Source organism: Alosa pseudoharengus, unplaced genomic scaffold (assembly GCF_046254945.1).
Source record: "Alosa pseudoharengus isolate Yale_2024_CS ecotype anadromous, Long Island Sound unplaced genomic scaffold, YU_APseudo_1.1 YU_APseudo_1.1_scf_17, whole genome shotgun sequence".
Classification (NCBI taxonomy): Eukaryota; Metazoa; Chordata; class Actinopteri; order Clupeiformes; family Clupeidae; genus Alosa; species Alosa pseudoharengus.
The window spans coordinates 21329755-21352267 of NW_027468640.1; the positions used below are offsets into that span (position 1 = coordinate 21329755).

At 40.3% G+C, this 22513-nt stretch overlaps 3 protein-coding genes across 5 annotated transcripts in view; 2 read left to right on the plus strand and 1 right to left on the minus strand.

The window, feature by feature from the left end:
- capn1 (calpain 1) overlaps positions 1-3465 on the plus strand; it is a 55007-nt gene extending 51542 nt beyond the window's left edge. For both annotated transcript variants that reach the window (XM_076288911.1, XM_076288912.1), the window contains exons 20-22: positions 173-289; positions 583-641; positions 1813-3465. In XM_076288911.1, coding sequence (XP_076145026.1) covers positions 173-289; positions 583-641; positions 1813-1839 — 203 coding nt within the window. In that variant the 3' untranslated portion in view covers positions 1840-3465. The remainder of the gene's footprint in view (positions 1-172; positions 290-582; positions 642-1812) is intronic.
- Positions 3466-8551: 5086 nt separating this feature from the next.
- Positions 8552-12351, plus strand: dusp19b (dual specificity phosphatase 19b). Of its 2 annotated transcripts, XM_076288913.1 has the most exons (4): positions 8552-8865; positions 8960-9006; positions 11161-11313; positions 11520-12351. In XM_076288913.1, exons 1-4 carry the CDS (start codon positions 8643-8645, stop codon positions 11700-11702), a joined length of 606 nt encoding a protein of 201 aa, XP_076145028.1. In that variant the 5' UTR covers positions 8552-8642; the 3' UTR covers positions 11703-12351. The 2 variants fall into 2 exon arrangements, with proteins under 2 accessions (XP_076145028.1, XP_076145029.1); XM_076288914.1 differs by lacking the exon at positions 8960-9006 and having other exon boundaries at positions 8552-8840.
- Positions 12352-13278: 927 nt separating this feature from the next.
- Positions 13279-20162, minus strand: pnp5a (purine nucleoside phosphorylase 5a). Its single transcript, XM_076289700.1, has 6 exons — positions 19891-20162; positions 18499-18668; positions 18244-18347; positions 17891-18066; positions 14868-15058; positions 13279-14221 (listed from the first exon to the last, which is right to left on the minus strand). The coding sequence occupies exons 1-6, from the start codon at positions 19911-19913 to the stop codon at positions 13986-13988; spliced, it is 900 nt and encodes a 299-aa protein (XP_076145815.1). The 5' UTR covers positions 19914-20162; the 3' UTR covers positions 13279-13985.
- Positions 20163-22513: the final 2351 nt, after the last annotated feature.

Here is a 22513-nt window from a genome sequence, read left to right on the forward strand (position 1 = left end):
GCCTTATTTGAGTGTTTTGTATGACTGCTTATTTTAAAAACCAAACCAAATGCAAAAGTGATGTGTGTATGGCTTTTATGTCCTCTATTTGCTTAATAAAACAACATGGGTTGACCCCCATCCCCTTCCTTCTTATTTTGATTGGATGCTGTGGCTGTCTGTTACCTTTTAGGCTTCAAATTGACCAATCACCTGTTCCAGTTGATCATCCTGCGCTACACAGAGGAGGATCTGTCGGTCGACTTTGACAACTTTGTCACCTGTTTGATCCGCCTGGAGACCATGTTCAGTGAGTTTTAGCCTTTAGACAGGGCCGCATGTTTGCTCTGACACATAAACATCTGTATACACACAGACACAGACACACACAGACGCACACACACACACACAAACACAGAATATGCACTGAAGTGTGTATATGTGTGTATGTAGACCTATGTGTCTGCATCTGAAGTGTTTTTCATCAAGTGTATGCATGCATACCTGTGTGTATTAATATGCTGTATCTTTATAATATTTTAATAATATCTTAGACTTTATAATATTTTAATAACTCCCTTCCTCTCTATCTCTTCCCTACAGAAACGTTTAAGACGATGGACACAGACTCTGATGGGGTCATATCCCTCAATTTCTTTGAGGTAAGTTCCACAGCTTGCTCTTGGCTGGTATTTATCACTCACATCTATGTACCTTAACTGTACTTTAAATATTTCTTCTCTGATATTAATAATGATATAGCTTACAAAATGATACAAAGCATGATACAAAGCAAGTTCTAATAAAGCCTACCCTTTACCTAAAGCCCCCTAGTATGCTATCATTAACGTTTCTCTGTCATTAAACAGAGCTAGGTGTGAAGTTAAAGTAGTTCATTAGGTTCATGTAATTAGTGGGTCTGTTGACCGATGCAGCTGTTTTCACTGCTTAGCCCAAACCTGTCCAGGCGGCACACAATCCAGAGTTTATAGACCCATCCTCTAACAAGGAAACAGAGGAAGTTGTCAAAACTTTTAAAAGCAGATGGTCCTGCTGCCGCTGTGTCCTACTGGTGCCTAGACTGCTGACCTAAGGGTGGCTGGTTTGATCCCTGACCACTTAGAAAAATGTGGGTGGGAGGAGTTATTGAACCGTGCTTTCCCATGTCCACATCAATGGCTGAGGTGCCCTTGACCAAAGCATCTAACCCCCAGCTGCTTCCTGAGCGCCGGAGCAATGACCGCTCCAGGTGTATGTGTGTACTCACTGTTCATTGCTGTGTGTGTGTTCACTAACAACGGATGTGTCAAATGCAGAGGAAGAATATCCCTCAGGATGAATAATACTATCTATCTATCTTTATCTCTCTCTCTCTCTCTCTCTCTCTCTCTCTCTCTCTCTCTCTCTCTCTCTCTCTCTCTCTCTCTGACATTTGCTGACATTTACTTTTGTTCGAGTGTTCTTCACACCAATCGATTGTGAACTGGTGACCCAATCGTTCTGCTGGTTCAATTGGTCGCTGCACAAGGGTAAACTGGCAAGACAAGCATTATCCAGCCCACAAAATAGGACAAATAAGCGTTTGACCTCTTGTCCAGACTATATGGCTGTTACAGTTCCAGTAAATAGTTTGTACTGTAAACTTCATGTCAACATACTGTAGTTTTCTCTCTCTCAGATGAAAACTTTCTTCAACTGAAGAAATGCAATGTCAATGTCATTCAATAATACAGCATTTCATCTCTCTCTCTCTCTCTGTCTTTCTTCACTCCTACTTCTCTCTCTCTTTCTCTCTCTCTCTCTCTTCACTCCTACTTCTCTACCTCTCCACAGTGGATCTCCCTCACTATGTTCGCCTAGAGAGGCTGCATGTTGGCTGAAGATTCTGAGCCTCAGTCCAGCACCCTGTGCCAACCCACACCCCCTGCCCACCCTTATACCAACCGTGCCTTAATGCTTTACCCCCCAAACCGGTGGTGGGACTTCGGGCCAGACTGCTTTCACTTTTTAACCTCTTCTCTCCCACAGTGGGTTTCTGTTTACAAGACTGGTCATTTAGTGTGTGTGCCAAATAGTGCACTGCGTCCTACTACAATCATCACCATTTTGACAAGGAAGGACTTCAGTGGTGCTTCCGTGAGACTGCCATGTGGATTAAGTGTATATAGGCTATTCCTTGTTTTAGCCTAAAACATTACTTTAAATTATGTCCCACTGCATAAACACTATGCAGATTAGAGAGGTAACATCAGCTGATGAAGTGACATATCAAGGGTTGGTGAGAAATTGCCAAATCAACAATTTTAGGTTTTATTCTATGTTGTGTGGTATTCTCAATACCAAAGATATACCAAAATATATTCTTGGGTCAAAATGCAAATTATGTGGATATGCTTGCCATTGCTTGGTGTAATGGAGTGTAAAACTCAGCATTCACAATCATGGATATTGCTTACATGCTACTTTATTGAGGCTTTGCCTTTGCTGCCTCGTGACTGCCAAATGTCTATTTACATCTCAGCATCTTATACATAACCACTGAATGCCAAAAAAACCTGAAATCTTACTTCAATGATGGGAATGGGATAGATTCTTGAGCGATATAGAATTTAGGTTCTTTTCATGCCAGAGTCCTGGTTTAGATGACCTTAGACTTCTACAAAGGTATTGGGTTGGGGAAGTACATGTTTACACAGTGCCATTACAGTACAGTATCACAGTACAACTTTAAAGCTACGCTGGACTCTTTGAGTTACTTCGTTTTTCGATGTCTCAGCCAGCCATTTGTGTAGCTAACTGAATGAAGGACATATCCGAGGAAAGCCACCCATGTTTTGTCCTTTGATAATACATTACAAACACATTGGATCATTGTTTCAGGACTCATTCGCAGAAGTCACACATTCTATACTGCCCGCTTTTATGTCCGTGGCCAATAATCATAATTACAATGTCAGTCACAAGTCACAAGTCAGAAATGTCCTGCTTATGTTTTTACACTGCACTGCATGTTTGCTTTTGTACAAAATGAACTTTTTTTGGGGGTGGGTTTTAATAAATCATCGGTGTGTGTTGGGAGAGGCTGTTTTTAAATACTTCTAATAACCAAACAAAAATGAGTATGCTTGTCTTATCCTGCCAATTTATGACCCCGAGATTGTGTAAGAGGATCAACAATATATGGGAACAACAGCAAATGCCAAAAAGTGACGCCAAAAAGGGACAGGCATAATAGTGCGCATTGTGTTGACATGCCTAAGGGTGCATAGATTCCTCAAATATGGACAATGGCCAAAATGTTATGTTTACGGAACATGTCATAAGCACCTTATGTGTTAACCAACCAACCTTGTTTAATTGTGAAATGGTGGTGGTGAAGATGGTGCTTGCTGTCACTTCATTGTAGTCTCTACTGAATTGATTTTTATTATGTAGGCTGCACCTTTTTTCTGTCAACGTTGTTGAATAAATACATTTTTAAATTGGGTTTAGATTGGGCTTCATTCTTTACACTGATTCTGTACCCCAACGTATCTTCCCACTGTATTCCCACTTCCCACTGTGTTCCCACTTCCCACCCATCCCCAGCACAGTCACATTTGACACAAAGACACCAAACTTAATTTACACAAAGATGATAGACTTGAGAGCTGTGAAATTTGACCAGAACAGTCGTACATGTCTACTCCATGAAAGTTTTTACATTTTTAAAAATGAGTTTGTTAATAATTTAAGTTAACATGTACCTTTGTTACAACCTTGATGCAGCCATACAAAGTGCAGTAGGCTACAGTTGTAAAAGTATAGTGTCATGAATGTAACAGTGCTAAAATCTTGAATTCTATAACATATTGTAACTAGTGCTGTCAAAATAACTGATTAATTTAGATTAATTAATTTGAGAAAAAATAACTGATTAAAAAAATTAGTGCAGATTAATCGATTCCGTATGACCTTTGACCCCGAGCCGTTCAAGTCAGTAAAAAGTAGACTGTAAAATGAAGGAGAGAAAAGAAAACGTGCTGCCTGGATCATTGATTGGAACATTTACTTTTTAAAAATGGCCTGATGGTGTTGATAAAAAATAAAGTGTTGAAAATGAAGTCCTCTGCAATGTCTGCAGCAAGGAATTTGCATATCACCGGAGTTCATCAATTCTATAGTCGCACATCAATGCAAAGAAATAAGTGTTGACATTGAGGGGAGTGTTGATTTATTTTCATTGTTTCCCCCAGGTTATATCTGTGGCCTGAAATGCCTTGTATGTGAAAAAAAAAACTTCTTCCCGAAGCACTTTTGAATTTATTTCCTCAGCATATTAGGTCATATCATAGATTATTATGGCAATTATTTCAACAGTAAAAATAATAATAAAAGATTGTTTGAACTTTAATGTCACTAATACTGATTAATCAATAATTCATTTGAATTTAAATATTTAAAATACTTTCACAGCAAAAATTATATATGCGATCAATTTAGATTAATTAATCACAGAGTATGTAATTAATTAGATTTTTTTTTAATCGATTGACAGCCCTAATTGTAACACAAAACTCTTGTACTGTGCGTTATGCAGGTTGTTTTATCATTCATATTCATATCTGTAGGTTGTCTTTTATTATTATTATTATTATTATTATTATAGCAAGTTATAGGCCTTAAAGGCCTGTTCTATTTATAGAGTTTCTAATAATAACTAGTTAGAGGACTCTTAAGTCGTTTACTTTCACAAACCGGAAATATAATCTTTACTACCAATGTCAGTTTATTATTTTCACGGACAGCAATGGTTGATTTAAAACCTAATGTTATTTGTGTACAGGAAAGCTGGTTGATTCCCAAACTGGATTTTATTATTAAAGGATATACCTCAATAAGGAGAGATAGAGAAGTGGGAAAAGGTGGGGGAATTATAACTTTTGTTCAAAAAGGTATTCAATATAGGGAAATTAAAAGAGGGAAGGATCTAGAATATACAATAATAGAGGTCTGGTCAAATGAAGGCAATATAGAGATAATACATTTCTATAATCCATGTAGGCAATTAGAATTAAGCCAATTGGCAGACATTTGGAAGGATACAAAGGGGAGAGTGATGTGGTGTGGTGATTTTAATGCACATAGTACTTTGTGGGGGGATAAGAATGATGTCAATGGGGAAGTGATTTTAGAATTTATGGATGAGGAAGGATTAGTTTGTCTGAATGATGGATCAGGGACTAGACTGGATATTGCTAGGGGAACAGAATCAGCAATAGACCTCACATTAGCTACAATGTCATTAGCAGACAAATGTGATTGGGAGGTATTGAAGGATAACACTATAGGTAGTGACCACTTCCCTGTTAAAATTCAAGTAGGAATGGAAGTTGCAATTGAGCATGAAGTCAAAAATGAGAGATGGATATTAGAAAAAGCAGATTGGGACAAATTTAGAGAGTTTAGTGATGAGATGATGTCAGTAATAGATATGAATAAAGATATAGAAAGCTTATGCAAAGATATTAGTGCTGGCATAATTAGTGCTGCAAGTTTAGCTATTCCTAAATCTAAACCCAAGAATTTAAGTAAAATAGTGCCGTGGTGGTCTAATGAATGCAAAAAAGCAATTAAAGATAGGAACAAAGCTTTCAGAGTTTTGAAAAGAACAAATAATTTCCAAAACCTAATTAAGTTTAAGAAATCTCAAGCAGTTGTAAGGAAAACTATAAGGGAGGCTAAGAATGGTTGCTGGAGAAGGTTTTGTGACTATAGGAAGAACTAGTGGAGAGAGTTTGGGGAATGATAAAGAAAATGAAAGGGAGTGGAAAAGAATATGGATATCCTGTGTTAAATGATGGTCAGAATGTAATTACTAGTAACATTGGCAAAGCAGAGATAATTGCAAAGGTTCTGAGTAAGGTACATAGTAATGAAAATCTTAGCCAACAGGAAAAGAGAGCAAGAGCAGAAACAATGGAAACATTTAAACATGATTTTGAGAATGAAGGTGTGATAGGAGGGGTGTTGGATGAATTAATCACATTAACTGAACTCAATAATGCTCTGAGAAAGTTAGGTAAGTCTTCACCAGGGGGGGATGGGATTTGTTATGCTATGTTGGAAAACTTAACTGACAAAGGAAAGGAAGCGTTATTGTTTCTATATAATAAGGTATGGACAGAGGGAATTATTCCAAGAGCATGGAAATAATCTATAGTTATCCCTATTAAAAAACCTGGGAAAGATCCAAAGATTCCTAACAACTACAGGCCAATAGCACTTACATCTCAAATGGGGAAAACAATGGAAAGAATTATGAATGACTTATATATATAGTTGAGTCTAAAGGATTGATACATAATTATCAGAGTGGTTTTAGAAGAGGAAGAGGTACTATGGATCCTTTAGTATTCTTGGAGGATGTAATAAGACGAGCTCAAGTAAATAAGGAGTCAGTGGTGGCTGTCTTCTGTGATATTGAGAAAGCATACGACATGATGTGGAAGGAAGGACTTTTGATTAAGTTAAATCATATGGGAATAAAAGGGAGAGTTTTCACATGGATTAAGAATTTTTTGTCAGAAAGAACAATAATGGTGAGGATAAATGGGGTGACAAGTGAGAGCTATCAGGTAGAAAATGGTATCCCACAAGGGAGTATTATCAGTCCTTTGTTGTTTTCTATCATGATAAATGACATTTTTAAGGAAGTGGAGAATTTTGTAGATGTAGCATTGTTTGCAGATGATGGGGCTTTATGGAAAAGAGGGAGGAATGTAGAATTTGTGGCGAATAAAATACAGCAAGCAGTTGATGTAGTGGGTAAATGGTCTATTAGGTGGGGTTTTAGAATCTCAATTGATAAGACCAAAACAATGTTTTTCTCTAGAAAGAAATTGGCTAAGGAAATAAAAGTGAAGTTATCCAATAATGAGTTAGAAAGGGTTGATTCCTTTAAATACTTGGGCATATGGTTAGATCAATGGTTAACATGGGCAGTGCATATTCAAAAAATAATTGACAAATGTAAGAAGGTATTAAATGTAATGAGGTGTCTATGCGGAGTGGAGTGGGGAGCAAGTAGACCTGCTCTAAGAACAATTTATACAGGATTGATCAGGTCTGTATTTGACTATGGTTGCATAATATTTGGCTCTGCAGCCAAAACTTGGCTGAATAAGTTGGATGTGATCCAGAATCAGGCGTTAAGGTTATGCTGTGGTGCTGTCAAAACCACGCCAGTAACAGCTATCCAGGTGGAAATGGGAGAAATGCCTCTTCACTTTAGAAGAGATCAGCTGGCCCTTGTGTATTGGGCAAACTTGAGAGGTCATAATGAACGTCATATGAGTCAGTCGGTATTGAAGCAATGCCAAGAGCGTGGAAACGCTCAAGTCAGAAGTTTTGGTTGGGTCATCAATGGTAAAGTAAATTAAATGGGGTTTAATAAACTAAAAATAAGTCCCACTGTACCTTTCCCAGATACCCCACCATGGGTTTCTAGGGAGGTGTCCACTGATTTGGGATTATTGGAAGAAAAACAAAATAATGACATGGACAAATACAGGATGCAGAGCTATTTAATGGAGAGGTAGTGAGGATTTAACTATACAGATGCATCTAAATTAGCTGATAAAAGAATGGGTGTTGCATATGTCATTCCAAAATTAAACATTAAAGTTGGAAAAAGAATCAGTGATGATTTAGCAGTTTACACAGCTGAATTGATTGCTGTGTGGCTTGCTTTGCTTTGGGTGGAGATCAATAGGCCAAGGAAGGCAGTAATTGCTTCAGATTCCAGCTCAGCTTTGATCAGTATTAAAACATTTCAGTCAAAGTCAAGGCAGGACATTGTATATGATATACTGAAAGTTGCAAATAATCTAGTAATGTCAGGAATTGCTATAACTCTGGTATGGGTACCAGCTCATATAGGAGTTATAGGAAATGAGTTAGCAGATAAAAGTGCTAAGCAAGCAGCTAGACATTCTAATGTAGATGTTGAAGTAAACTACAGCAAAGCAGAAATTAAAAGTATGGTCAAAAACATAGTTAAGGGTAAATGGCAAACATTATGGGACAGTGGGCAGACTGGAAGACAGTTCTATAATATTCAGAATAAAGTGGGAAAGAGCAGAAATACGAATAGAAGCAAGGAGGAGGAGGATGTATTTTCTAGAATGAGGTATGGGCACACACGTCTAAATAAAACTTTGTTAATAATGAAGAAGCATGCTGATGGCAACTGTGAATTCTGTGGTAGTCCAGAGACTATAGAGCATGTTATTTTACACTGAAATAAATATCAGGAAGAAAGACAAAGATAGTCTCACAATTACAAGGAGAACAGCTGAGGCTAAACTTAGAAGAAATTCTCCAAAGAAACACAGGGGAAATGTGTGTAAACTATGTAATTGGCTTCCTGAGGAATACAGGACTAATTAAAAGAATTTAGTATGATCTTTTGTTTTGTTTGTTTTGTTTTGTTTGTTTGTTGGTTTTTATAAGGTTAGACTCCAGTACCACACTCCAGTCCAGTTGGTGGCGGTAATGCACCATTAAAGTTAGTTGCCAACCGCCATAAAAACCGAAAGAAGAAGATGAAGAATGGTTGATTTTCCAACTCAAATAATAACGTTAAATCATAAGGATAGGTCAGTTCAGATACTGTCGTAATTATGAATTCGCTAGCTAGTGAAATTCAGGGATTTTCAAAATCACATCTGAAGAAACAGTCTACGAGAGTGACAACAGTAACCGGAAGACAATTAATAGAAACTCGGAGCGGCTCCTCAGTCCAAGTTACAGAATGCTCCCCTAAGCCTGAGGCAGCCTGCGGGTTTGTCCAGGACTTGAGTGTGGACCTACAAGTTGGTGTAATCAAACCATTTCTTTTGCTCTGTAAGATATCATGCCTGATCAACATATGCCGAGCGTTTTCTATGCGTAACCGGACAGTGCCCAGAATTGCAGGTCTAATATGTTCTTCTTTCAGCGTCCCAAGATGCTGCTCAAGATATTGATACGTTGAGAAAATACAAGGTGATGTTGTCGAACTGTTATCATGATGGTTATAAATAGGGTCCGTGGAGGGAATGTAGGCTACAATTCTTTCACACAAACATACGGGTATTTGTGGGCGTTTTTGGGAGGTAACACGCCATGCATGCTTTTGGAGGTGCAAACAAACGCTGCATTTCCATTGAGATCACATAGTAAGGAGCTGGCTCAGGGGTTATAAAAGTTTTTTCTCGTGTTCAGTTGTAAAATGAAGGCACAGTTTTTATAGCCATATATGCGTGTTCACTTCAGGCTCCTTGGCCTATCAATTTGGTAACGATAGATACATAGATAGATAGATAGATGGATACTTTTTTGATCCCCAGGGGAAATTCAAGGTCACAGTAGCATACAGACAACACACACACACACACATTCACTAACAGCAGAAAGTAATTAAAAGTATATAATATAAAAACACAACTAAGCGATAAGGACAGTAGAAGATAAATATATACCAAATGCTAAATATTTACGGGCTATTTGACGTCTTTATGTCTGAAATGTTGAGTTACTCCAGTCTAGATTTTGTGACGTTATCACTCCTATCCAAGTGGGCGGTGATTACGTCTGTGACGCGTAACTTTGCAAAGATAGGCCTACGTGGAGAAATGGCCAACATGTTGTATTTTGTAATAAGGACCTCATTGTTTTTGTGCAGTCTCTAATATAGGACAGTGTGCAATATCAGTGGGCCTCATCGTGGCAAAGAAGTGCAATATGTTGGCGGTGTGCATTATCGAAATATTATGGAGATGTGATGAGAAGGGGTGGGTTTCAGTTACTCCAAATGTTGTTGCATACAATTTCCATCAAGTCATAGCTTTCAAACATGCAACTGTAGAACACTCCCTGTAAATGTCAATTAATTCAAGGAATTGTTCAAAAGTAGTAACTTACAGAACTCAATCTTATTTAACCCTAATTTATTAGAGCTATAACCCCATTTTGTAGCCCTGCATATCTGAGAAATATAGAAGCAAATTGCATGGTCATTGTTGGGTACAATACCATACCATTATTCTCAGAAAGTATGAAGCAAACCCAAGAGAGTCAGGCAGGAATTAAAAATATGTTGATTTGGCATGGAATGACCCAAAGGCAGATTCTTAAATTCTTCTGCAGTCACTCGAAGGCAGGATAACTTAATGAATAAGTGCAGCTGTTGCACAGGCCGATCCAACAACGCCTGACATTTAGTGTCACAGGGGATCACGCTCTGTGTATTGATTTTCATGTTGGTAAACCGCACGTGATCTGTTACATTTTCAGTGGCAAGGTCAATAAAGTCAGTGTTCTTAACTTACTTATCTTGGATATCATGGGGTTTTTAATATTTTTTAAAATTAAATGTAATGTAATGTACTTGTCGATTGTAAGATACCCAGTATTTTAGGCGATCCCATTTGAATTTCAGATGACCCCACATGGGGTCCCGACCCCAAGGTTGGGAAACGATGCTAAGTGAAGTCAGTCACCACCTAAACATTGAAGTAAATTATTTTACTGTTATAAAATCCTGCAAGAGGGTATAGGCTATATTCTTACTCAAGGTAGACTACCAACACATCTACAGTAGTCTACATAGGATACATGGACTCTAGGCCATTCATTCATTTTGAATTGCTATTTTGGCAGCATGTCACCAACACTCAAATTTAAAAGAGATTAAATAGGGTGCGTTCTAGCATTCAATGAAATAGCTGTAGACTCGCTTATATCAAAGTCCTTTTAGGCAAGCCATCCACTCGGCGGCCATATTGCAACGCTTTTTGGGTACTCATCGGGCATCCTATTCGGCAGAAATGCGCGTGCGCAAGGCTTCACGACACCAACCGTGCTCCAGCGGCGAGTTCACAACACATGATTGGCACGATGTCTGCACAACATAGCACATAATTGGCTCAATGTAGTCACATCACACCACATGATTGGCTCAATGTACACATGTCAACGTTTTGGCGAGGAAGGGGTGGGATATGTGTAGACAACGGCCATATTGGCATTACAAACTAACCCCATGCATTTCTATGGAGGATTTTTTGAGTGCTGTGTCTCCTCATTAGAAAGTATCTGCTTATATTCAGTGTTATTATTGCTTATGACCTATAATTAATGTTTTTGACTTTTTTATAGGTGACCCACATCCTAAATGTAGCCTACGGAGTGGAGAATGCCTTTCCTGACTTATTCCACTGTCAAACTGTTACCGTGCTTGATGTCCCTGAAACTGACATCACATCGTATTTCCCAGAGTGCTTTGCCTTCATAGACCAAGCCAGAAACCAGGTAAAGCATGTGTTTGTGTGTGTGTCAATTTGCTTAGCATAGGAAAGGTCAAGTCTACTGTGTACTGAAATGATTATTTCCTCAACATGCATTTGGGCTTGCCTTATCCTCATGTTTTTCAACAAGATGTATTTTGGTGTCGAGACAAATAAAAGGCAAAATCAATTAGTCAATCAGTGTGTGTGTACTGTATGTGTGTGTGACAGGGAGGCGTGGTGTTAGTCCACTGCAACGCTGGAGTGTCCCGCTCGGCCTCGGTGGCGATAGCGTACCTGATGTCTCGGGACACGCTCTCATTCCAAGAGGCACTTGATGCTGTGAAAGCCGCACGTCCTTCGGTCTGCCCCAACCCCGGCTTCCTCAAGCAGCTGAAGAGCTACACGCCCTGAATTACAGCGGGGTATACCAGACATGTAACTGATGCACTCCGATCGCGGAGTGTGCTCCAACAATTCACTTCCTTCCGCTATAATCTGTGGAAGTTGCTGCACCAGACTTGATACTGGCGCATTACATAGAAAAAAGTAGACCAGTCTTGTGAAATTATTTTTATGAAACGCTTTGGTTGCCCACCTGGTGTAGCCCCCCTTGTACCGTGGAGTACATACAGCCCACCCAGTGAAAGCAACCTCTGCAATGCACCTCTGTGTGGTTTAGGGCTGAGCTGTAACCAGGCAACATGCATATTCTGAGAGACTCATTGAGCAGCTGCCATTGTCTAATGGTAGATTTTTGACCAGTCTCTTAGTTGCCATGACGGTGATTCAACAATGCCATCAAGCCAACCTTTCCTTTGTCTGGCAAGGAGGATACCCTTGTTAACCCTTGCCTTTCACCTCAGTGTTTGTGTGTGTGTGTGTGTTGAGAAGGGGGGTTGCAATTGGGTCCTGCTTTTTGTGTGATTGTGTCTGCTTGTGTATCTTAGATATGCTACTTTCACATTACATTGTGCCAGATGTATTTATGTATGTCTCTGCACTTATTTGTCAACGAGTTTTGCACTAAAATAAAATTACTTTTTTGTACCACAGTTAAAAGTACTCCTTTGCCTAACCCCCTTTATTGTGACTGTCACAGAAGGGACACCATATCACAAAAGGCAATACAGGTCGTTATCGTGACCTGGGGCATGATGTCACTGAACCCAAATGTGCACTGCAGCCTTTGATAAAACAGCATCGGATGTTGTAGCAAAAAGTATGCGACCAAAGGCCGTTGTAGTCTCATCTTCATTTGCTAACTTCTCAGCCCACCCCTCTACAGTTGCACAACTGCTGTGTTGTCTTGATATATAAAAAAATAGGTCCCAGTGAGATTGTCCTTTCCGATAGACTTTCAGGAATACACCCACTCAGCTATCTCCTGACTTGAGGGTTTAAAGAGCCATTAGGATGCGACATTTTCTCCAGAGTTGCACAACTACTCTATTGTTTGGTTAGGTATGCCATAAAGGTCTAGTAATTTCACAGGCAAACAAGGATGTCCTATTCCTGAGGGAGGAATATTACAGGGGAATTTTACAAGTACCCCTTGAAGGTAATCAGGCCCAACACTCAAATGCACCTTTGTAATTAGTGATACACTGGATAGAACAATTCCTTGACAAGGAGCACGCAAGACTTGCAGCAGACAATTATTAGCCAGGCTATCTGAGAATAAAATGTAGTTTTAACAACCTGAAGCTACCAGAAGATAAAGTTACATGATCAGTTTATAATCCTGTAATACATTTACACCCTTATATTTCAAGAAAATCTGGCAGGTCAGTGCTGGAATTGACCAACCTGATTCCAAACTTTTTACTTAACAGTCTTCTTTTGAGGAAGGACTTAATTTAGAGCTCAGTGATTAGGCATGGTCATCAAGTTCACACTTTGGAATTCCTCTTCATCTCTCGCCATCATGAACACAGTAAAACACACTTAATTTTATTTAATAACTTTATTTATACAATCTTTACAGCATTTCTCTTTCTGTTCAATACAATTGACAGATTAGGGATAAAAAAGTAGTACTAAAGAAACTAGAAAGCTCACTTAACAATACAAATGATCCACACATACACACAGGCATGCAGTAGTTCTGTTTGCAGTGTTACCTTATATTCCAGTCATCGGAAGTCTGTGCATCGTCCCTGATACACACTTTTGTACAACCATACAGTCAATAAATAGCAACATTAACATTTATATTAAAGAAAGAAAAGAAACTCTATTGTACATCTATTGACAACATAAACATAATACAATACATTCACAAGTCTCATATCTCTACCATACCTCTAAGTTAAACATAGAAAAAGCACAGAAACAGACATAAAAATGATTTAAGTTAAAAACAGTTCAACAGGCACTTGATGAAGGACATCCCTCTGAGCATTGCAGGAATGTGCAGGATCATAGTGAATAGTTATGAGAGTAAGGTAAAAAAAAAAGAAAACCAACAGATATTCTTAAGAAAAAAAAAACTTACTCATATTTTTGTGTTGCTGTGACCTCATTTTGAGAGGGTCCAGCAAACAGGTGCCATATCTGACCTTTGCTCTCTCCAAATGACCCCAGGCTATCCTAGGCCCCCCCAACCTAAGGGTAGTGGGGGTGGGGAGGGTGGGGTTGGGGGAATGTTCTATGTACAAGAAAAGTCAAGCTGGGAACAGGCCACATGCAATCAACTTAATGCAGGTTGATGTCGTCGTCATTGTTATTGTTGTGCTCGATGCGCATGACCATGTTGGCGACGAGACGTTCAAGCTGTTCGGCGCGCAGCTTGCCGGTTTCGAGCACCTCCTCGTGGTTGGCCTTCTCCTCACTCTCGTAGTCCATGACCGACTGGTTGGTGATGAGCGACAGGGCGAAACAGCGCATGCCACAGTGGCGGGCGACGAGGACCTCGTGAACCGTGCTCATTCCTGTCAGGAGGGAGAGGGAGGACGCCGCTTAAAAACAGCATTCTAGAATGTATTCAGTCCTGCCAAACATCCAGAAATCCTTCCTTCCTACATCTTGGCAGTCATTTATGTGAAAATAATTCATATGCATGTATTATGTGCATACTGCATCACAGTGTTAGGTCCCTGTCTGTAATTTGAAATCTGGTGGATAAGATCTCACAATTGTATGTCCATCCTAGTGCTGTGAGTGTTTCTCTGCACGTCTCATAAGCTATTGGATACCAGTTCCCCTGCGGACACCTTAACTTCCCTCACAATTATTTTGTATCTGTGTCTCTGAATTAGAATATCAGTGCCATCAGCCCAGGCCAAAACCAGCTCTATTAGAATCACACTATTTCATTATATGCTCTACAGCTAATATGTTGTGTTACTGCAGGACCATTTCTTTATTGATTGATTTGCACACTCAAGCGATCATTCCTGGGCTCGGTGCCATCACACAGCTCATGTGTGACAGACTGATAGAAGTTGGAAGAACAGCAACGAGTCGGAAGAGAAGAAAGGGATGAGGATGAAGGTGAATAAAAAATAACTAAATTATATCTGGAAAAAGACAAGGATGACGAGGAGAAGTATGCACAGGTGAAGATGGGACACTCACCAACGGCATCAGCGCCCAGCTTGTGCAGCATACGGCACTCGGCAATGGTTTCGAATGATGGCCCGCCCAGCACGCAGTACACGCCCTTCCGCAGGAAGTCGCTGTAGCCCAGCTCCGACCCGACGTCGAAGGCCAGCTGTTGAAGATCGCGGTCATACGCATCTGACATGCAGGGGAAACGCACTCCAAACCTGAAACAAAGAAAGAAAGAAAAGGAGTGAGTTATACAGCAATACAGTCCATACAATTCAAATTCAGAGTAAAACCCTGTCCAGTAGGGTGCATCAAAAAACACAATTCTTGAATTTTGATATGGCTGGGTGCTAAAAGTGTTCCAATATATGTAGAAACAACACATGCAAAATATTTTTCCAGTACATTATGATTTAGGGGTGCCACCGCACATCTGTTTTTTTTGGATAAAGTGGTTAACAGTGCTCAATGGTCGCCATAGAGATCTGAGGTAAACAATACTACAGCTCAAGAAAACTGAGGTGATCTTTCTGTTTGAGGTGATCTTGATCTGTGTTGGATGTGTTATTACATATTACTATCATATATGTAGTTGTTTCCCCGCCCCCTCTGCAAAGCTAATTGCGTGCCCACAGCTGAACCACAAGCGCAGTTGAATAGTTAACCAATTGCGACATTAAAAAGAAAAAAACTTTAGCGATCATACATGACAATAAGATCAGATGAGTAGCGACATACAGAGTAGGCCTAGTAGTTCTACTAATCTACTTAAAATACTTGAACTATTTATTGCACAATGAAGAAAACTGATGCTCTGAATACTTATTCAGCTGTCTCTAAAAGTTTCTCTAATTGACACATTCAACCGCGATTTTGATTACACCTGCTTTTAACAGGCGCAAATTTTTCACCGCAAAACAGACATGCGCTGTTTTCATACATATGGCGGAATACCTAATCAATGCTATTAGCACTTGTCGTCTCCTGTGTTTGCGCGATACTCCCACTTTCCCCTGACCCTCCTATGAATGCATATGCATGACACGGAAAAGCGCAAATAGCCATTTGCAGCTCCCACGACAGGCAGTCTACGCTTTTTCCTCAGTGCGGACTGTTTGTACATACCTCGCCATGCTTTTACGTGCACTTTGCAAATGAAATATGCCTGATGTGGGCACAAAAACATACATCTGGCCCTGTCTCTCCTTTTTTCATCCGCTTTCTCTGGGTGTGTCTTACTTCTCTCCATTGTATCCCTTATTCTCTCTGTGTGTCTGTGTGTCTGTGTGTCTGTGTGTCTGTGTGTCTGTGTGTCTGTGTGTCTGTGTGTCTGTGTGTCTGTGTGTCTGTGTGTCTGTGTGTCTGTGTGTCTGTGTGTCTGTGTGTGTTGAACATGACCGCAACCAACAGCCAAACCTTTGCCGCTGCAAACCCAAGCTAATCCCTGAATAGGACGGTTACTCTTGGGTGGTGGGTGGGGAGACATAACTGGGGGGAGACACACTTGCTAGGTTCAGAGTTCAGGTTCCATTCCCTCTCTCTTTCTCCCTGGTGATGTTGCTCAGTGGAGCAGAGACTCTGGCACAGACTGAGCAGTTAAGTTCGGAGTTTAGTTAGTGTCAGCTCTTACAGGCCCTGTTAGTCAGTGAGTTAGCCACTAGAGAGGGTTTGTTCTTTTAAGTTTGTCAGTATCGCCCTTTGTGTTTAACAATAAAGTCAATTCAATTTTATATGCGTGTCCGACATCCATCACTGCTGCACAGAATTCAGGGTAAGGCCACGTGAACATGTCCCATTGACCTCCATTCATTTTGTCTATAGGACAAATGAATGGAGAATCTTGAAAGTTGAATTCTGAGAAATGCCCAAGTTGCCCAAAGGGCAAACAAACAACTTTTATTTTCATAACCCTTTAGAACTTATTAATGTATAAAAGTTCACTGTACTCAACATTTCCAGGTCAACTTTTGGCAATTAGACTAAAAATTGCACATTTTTCGAAATTTCGCCAAAGTTCATGTGTTAGGTGGCACCCCTAAATCTCAATGGAATTACTCAAAACTGTGCAAAAGTCATTTTTATGTTAATTGGAACAAAATGCAATGCCAGCCAAATTGATATTTTGAAATTAAAATGTCCCATTCAAATTTGATGCACCCTATTGTCCAGAGAGATTCAGTGCAGTCATTATATCTGATGTTACTTCATCATAGAAAGATGAATTCAGTACAAAATGCCTGCTCCCTGCAGCTTGAAAGACACATACATAGAAATGTAAAGCATCCATCAAGGGCTAGACTGCATGACTTGGACTTTTTGCATATAGCTTATTTTGCCCAAGGGCTACACACCCACATAGACACGGCATGAGTCATGAGATCTTGTCAGTTAAGATTTAATGCACGATGCCAAAGAATTTCACCAGCTAAGGTTAGTCATTACCTACCCCCCCCCCCACAAACATCACTTGTCTCTCCATATATATTTGTTTTAATTACTTGACTTGTGCCTGCTTAATGGCTAACGCCTTGGAACGGATATTCAGGGCCTTGAGGTCTTGGTTAATTTGATAAGTCAACAGGTTGGAAATTACACAGCTGGAGTGTAGAAGACTCGTGAGAAACCCCATCGACACGCAGGCCACACATTTACGAGTCATAACTTTGCTATCTGTATCTGCATTTACACTCCGAGGACATTCTTTCTTATCGTAAGACCTTGAAATGGGCCCGCATGACACAACATTCTGGATCTACCGTGCGACTGGATGCCAGAGAAATCAAACCTTTCTGATACGGTTTTAAAAACCCTTAGGCCCAAGAACGGTCTTAGGTAACGCCCCAACAGCGCTTCATGTACTATGCTGCTGGCTAGATGTAAAACTACATTTAGTTGTAGTGGTAGTTTACTTGTGCCGTGACAATAAAGCTGACTCTAAATCGAATGTAACCAGTCGGGTTAGAGTTATGAATCAACCCTTGCTTAGAAAACAGTACTTGTACTGGGATCTACCCTCACAGATAGGCTCACAGATAGTCATAGTCACTCACCTCTCATCATTGGGGCCAACCAATGGGTTGTTGCCGGCGAAACCAGGCATGTTGAGGTGGTCCTTGATGATCATGATGTCGCCCACCCTGTAGTCCTGGTTGAGGCCACCAGCCGCATTGGTCAGAATCACCGTCTCCACACCCAGCAGTTTGAAGATCCGCATTGGCAGGGTGATCTAAGGCACAAAGGGATCGTGAGTGGGACTGATACTAATAATAATGGCACTACACAGAAGTCATATAATACAAATACTGCTGACAATATATTCTTCTTTAGCTTATGGAATTAATTATTGACTGAACTGAAGAGGAGTGTGTATATGCCTGTGTGTGTGTGTGTGTAAGATCCTCACCCTCTGTATGGGGTAGCCTTCATAGAGGTGGAAGCGTCCCTGCATGCACACGCATGCCCTTCCCTTCAGGGTCCCAAACACCAGTCGACCAGCATGGCCATGAACTAGAACACAAACATGAAACACACGGTCAAAACACAATAAGCACACACACAAGAACAGGGCTCCAGCACTAAGTATACACAGGCACAAATCTCGGTCACTCAGTCACAGTGTGCTGACTGTCATAATCTGGACACACACACACAAACTGACCTGTGCTCTGGGGAAAGTTGGGGATGTCTTTGTAGTTGAAGGCCACCTGGTCCTTCAGCATCTCAGCGAGTCCTCCCAGACCAGAGCCACACACGATTCCCACCAGGGGGCGCACATCCATCTGGGCCATTAGCCAATCAGCTGTGGCACGGCACTCCTCATAGCTGTACCTGAGAGAGAAGCAGAGATTCATTCATTATTTCCCTTATCGAGCCATGGCCAGAGAGGCAGGTGGCCGCCTGGGCTCCCAGTCACATTACACTGAAATCAAATGTCAACAAACTTAAAGGTCAAAACACCCAAATACGAAATTCCCTGATAATGCAATGTTTTCACACGGTTGTATTGCATTTTAGATAAAGTGCCCGGTCATCTTCAGTTCGGAGTTTGCTTGCAGTTCAACATTCAGGGACCTTAGAGATAACAGCAGGAGAAGATTGGATGTGGGAAGGGGAGGTGATAATGAAGTTCACTCTGTTTTTAGTCCCCTTAGAATTATAGGGTTCTATCTACGTTCTGAGTAGTTCTGAGATATTGAGCTTCAAAGTTTTAGAATTCCATAAAGTTATATTGATCAGTTGAACAAGACTCTTTAGATATAATGTCCAAAAATGTATACAACTACAAGAAACACCTCACCTCACCTTTTTTAAGGTGTCACAGAATAAGAATATGCCATTAACTCAATTTTGACAAAAATGTCAGATAGAACCTTGTAATTCTAATTGTGCAACATTCAGCAGTGAGAATCTAAAATTGGCTCAGACTCTAGACCTGCAGTTACAGAAGTTTATGATTTCTGATTTTGTCCCCACTGATAAAGGCAGCATGCTCGAAACGCCCACGACCACGGGATCCCCAAATTGGCAACACTGTAACACGAGCTAAGGTCAGACTGTCACGCTCACTGCCAATAGACTGACTGGCGAATATAGTCATGGTCAAGGTGTGACATATGGCATTTCAGGTGTCTGAAAGGCCACATGTTACAGGACCCTTAAATTTCCTTATTTGCAGCCCACAGATAACAGTAAAACCGCACGCAACAACTGATAACATACACAAACACAAGAACATGGGTCCCCGACTCAATGTATTTATAAAACATATCCCTCGACACATCAGTCATGAAACTGAAGTTTGTGATCCGGCCTTAAGTCAAGGGTTATCGTTAGATTTGTCTCCAGGTCGCGTAACCGCTCTTTGACTTCAGGCGGAAACCCACCACGTGCTTGCCTACGCTAGAAAGACGACAAAGCCTAAGCAAGTGAGGTAGTAGGCTAGCCTATACCAGAGACATGCGGAATGATGCAACCTTGCACCCCAAATGTCAATTCTACCATGAACTTCATCTGATAGTACAGAAAGCATTTCAAATTAGTTCTTACTTACCCAGTGCTCTCTTCGGGGTGCATCTTTCACGTTTTCTTCAAAATCCTTCTTCTCAAAGACAAAATAACTAAACCGATTAGGTTATAAGCTGCAAACCAATATCACTCTAAGATCCACTTTCTGAGTCACTTTACTCGCAGTGTAGCCTACTCGGACGTTTTCGATCACAGAATAAATAAAATGTAGGCCTAAGAAAGAGGTCGTAGCCCAAAACGAGTAAAAACGCTTTTTTTTAAAAGCCAAGGAGTCCTTTTGTGTTGTTACCTGCCTCCACTGAGGAATTCCTGCTATCATAAAAGAACCTTGGCGAAGCCGGTTAATTTATAGAGCCCATGCCCTCTGCTGATCCCACCCCTACGGGCTACGCAAATGGAGACTCACCATTTTTGGATGGGCGCACCCCCCCCCCCCCCCCCCCCCCCCTTGACGTCAGCGCAGTAGGGTAGAGACCGACGGCAAACTGTCCTCTGTAAAGTAGCCTTCAAAGGGGACAAAGTGATAACTTTCGGAAAAATAAACAAACCAGCATGCAGACAGGTTGCGACCACAGAGAGAGAAAGAAAGAGAGATATGTTTTGTAATAGCCTACCTTATCAATTAGCCTATTACTTATTTTTTATGACACTGTAAACTGCACCTGTTACAGGCAATGCTCTTTCATTTAGCCAAGGCCTACCTCAAAAACAAAAACATGTTTCTTATAGCCTAGGTCTACTAATTATTACCCAGGACAGGTATATTTTAGTTGTATCATGCTTTGAGGCTCACTTTGCTGTTATTGTAAAAGAATCGGCAAGGTTTAATTTTTTTAATTAGCCTAGGCTACTTAAGTTACATCCGTTTTTTATTGGGGTGTTAAAAAAGAAAATAACTGTAGCCTAATCAGACTTGTGTAGGCAAGTTCATTTTGTTAAAGTAAATTGTTAAGATTATCATCATTGTGTAACCTCTTACACTTACCTGTAACTCAGTACAGAACATTTTACAATTCTGACTTGGCATGAACACCCTGTTTGGCAACTAGAACAGCTTGACTTTATAGTGCAGACAATTTCCAATAATAAAAAAAAACCCTACAGGAAACCTTTGGTAGCGATACACGTGATATATATGGGAATGTAATCTCAATTGTTATCTATAAAATGGACTAAAACTAAAGCTCTCATGCAATACGGGCTGTTCAAATAAATTTGAAAAAGTAAGGCCTATGTATTTAAAAAAACTTTTCAGTACTAAAGTTTAAATAAGTTATACTTTTTTTCTGACTGGCGCTTGCAGTTAGACAATGAGACTTTTGTGAAAATATATTGCTAAAAAGTCTTTGTGTATGTGTGTGTTTAAGAGACACTAAGCTAGTTTAGTCTAAAATCATGAAAGTGCATGGCTCAAAAATGGAACTGACATCAGTCCTGTTAGCCATTTAGCTGTGGAATAAAGCTGCAATGAACACGTAGGCTACACTTGTGTGTTCACTTTAATGTCTCGAATGTTTGACTACAAAGAGGCCATTTCAACATGATCTACCATGAACGTTTATTTATCCATATACTATTTAATGATGCATGTGCAGTGTTCACAGTGTGATAAAGTTTAACTTTGAAATCTAACTGAATACTGTTAATTCTAAAAAAAATTTAATAAAATAAAATAAATAATTTCATGAATATTGGATCAACTGGTAGTGCAGGATGTTGATGGAATAGGGAACAAAGTCAACATACAGCAATCAGAAGGTAAGAACTGAGTTATAGGTTGTTTGTTTACCTAAGATGCATACTGCATGTTGTTATGGGTTGTTGTACTATAGTTTGCGCAGCCAGTTAGAATTCTGCTTATCTATCCTCAAGACTTTAAGAGGAGGACTCACTGATAAGAGTGACAATGTGCCTGAGCTTCACACATGGAACACATGTTGGCACAAGGTCACACATGGAACCTCAGAACAGATAAAATAAAAACATTGACAAGGCACACACTAAACACACACTCATGCACGCATACACATACAGTATTACGCATGTTGTTATTGTAGGAAGTCTGATAAACACAGCTTTCATTCCACCGTCACTTTGTGGAATGTTTCCCTATGTTGTCCATGTCAAATGTCAACACTGTCTGCTGTCCACAGGTAATCCAACGACAGTGACCCAGTATCTCAGCTGTTGCCGGGTGGCCATGTTATGAAAGTTCTGAGAAGTACCTAGGGCACGCCTTCGCTCCAGCCAATAAGGGCTATGTATGCAGGTGTGATGTTAGCGTGTCACCTGTTTGCTTTGCTAGTCCGGTGTTTGCTGCTCAATCAAAATCAATAAAAATGTTCCTGTAGAAATACCGACACACTCTCTCACACCTGCATCACACACACACACACACACACACACACACACACACACACACACACACACACACACACACACACACACACACACACACACACACACACACACACACACACACACACACACACACACACACACAAAAAAAAACATGAGCCTAAGTTTACGACGGGCTGTAACTGTTATGACAGCCTGCAATCCGGAGTTGCTTATGGGAACAGGGGAAATGTGTGCCAAATGTCTGAGAAAGCAAGAAAGAGTGGGACAGAGTTCTTTTGAACCTTTAT

Coding starts and splice junctions, on each gene's coding strand:
- dusp19b (XM_076288913.1), top strand. CDS start 8,643: ATGAATTCGCTAGCTAGTGAAATTCAGGGATTTTCAAAATCACATCTG. Junction 9,007..11,160: donor ATACGTTGAGAAAATACAAG/GTGATGTTGTCG, acceptor ACTTTTTTATAG/GTGACCCACATCCTAAATGT. Junction 11,314..11,519: donor TAGACCAAGCCAGAAACCAG/GTAAAGCATGTG, acceptor TGTGTGTGACAG/GGAGGCGTGGTGTTAGTCCA.
- pnp5a (XM_076289700.1), bottom strand. CDS start 19,913: ATGCACCCCGAAGAGAGCACTGG. Junction 18,348..18,498: donor CAACTTTCCCCAGAGCACAG/GTCAGTTTGTGT, acceptor TTTGTGTTCTAG/TTCATGGCCATGCTGGTCGA. Junction 18,067..18,243: donor AAGGCTACCCCATACAGAGG/GTGAGGATCTTA, acceptor TTTGTGCCTTAG/ATCACCCTGCCAATGCGGAT.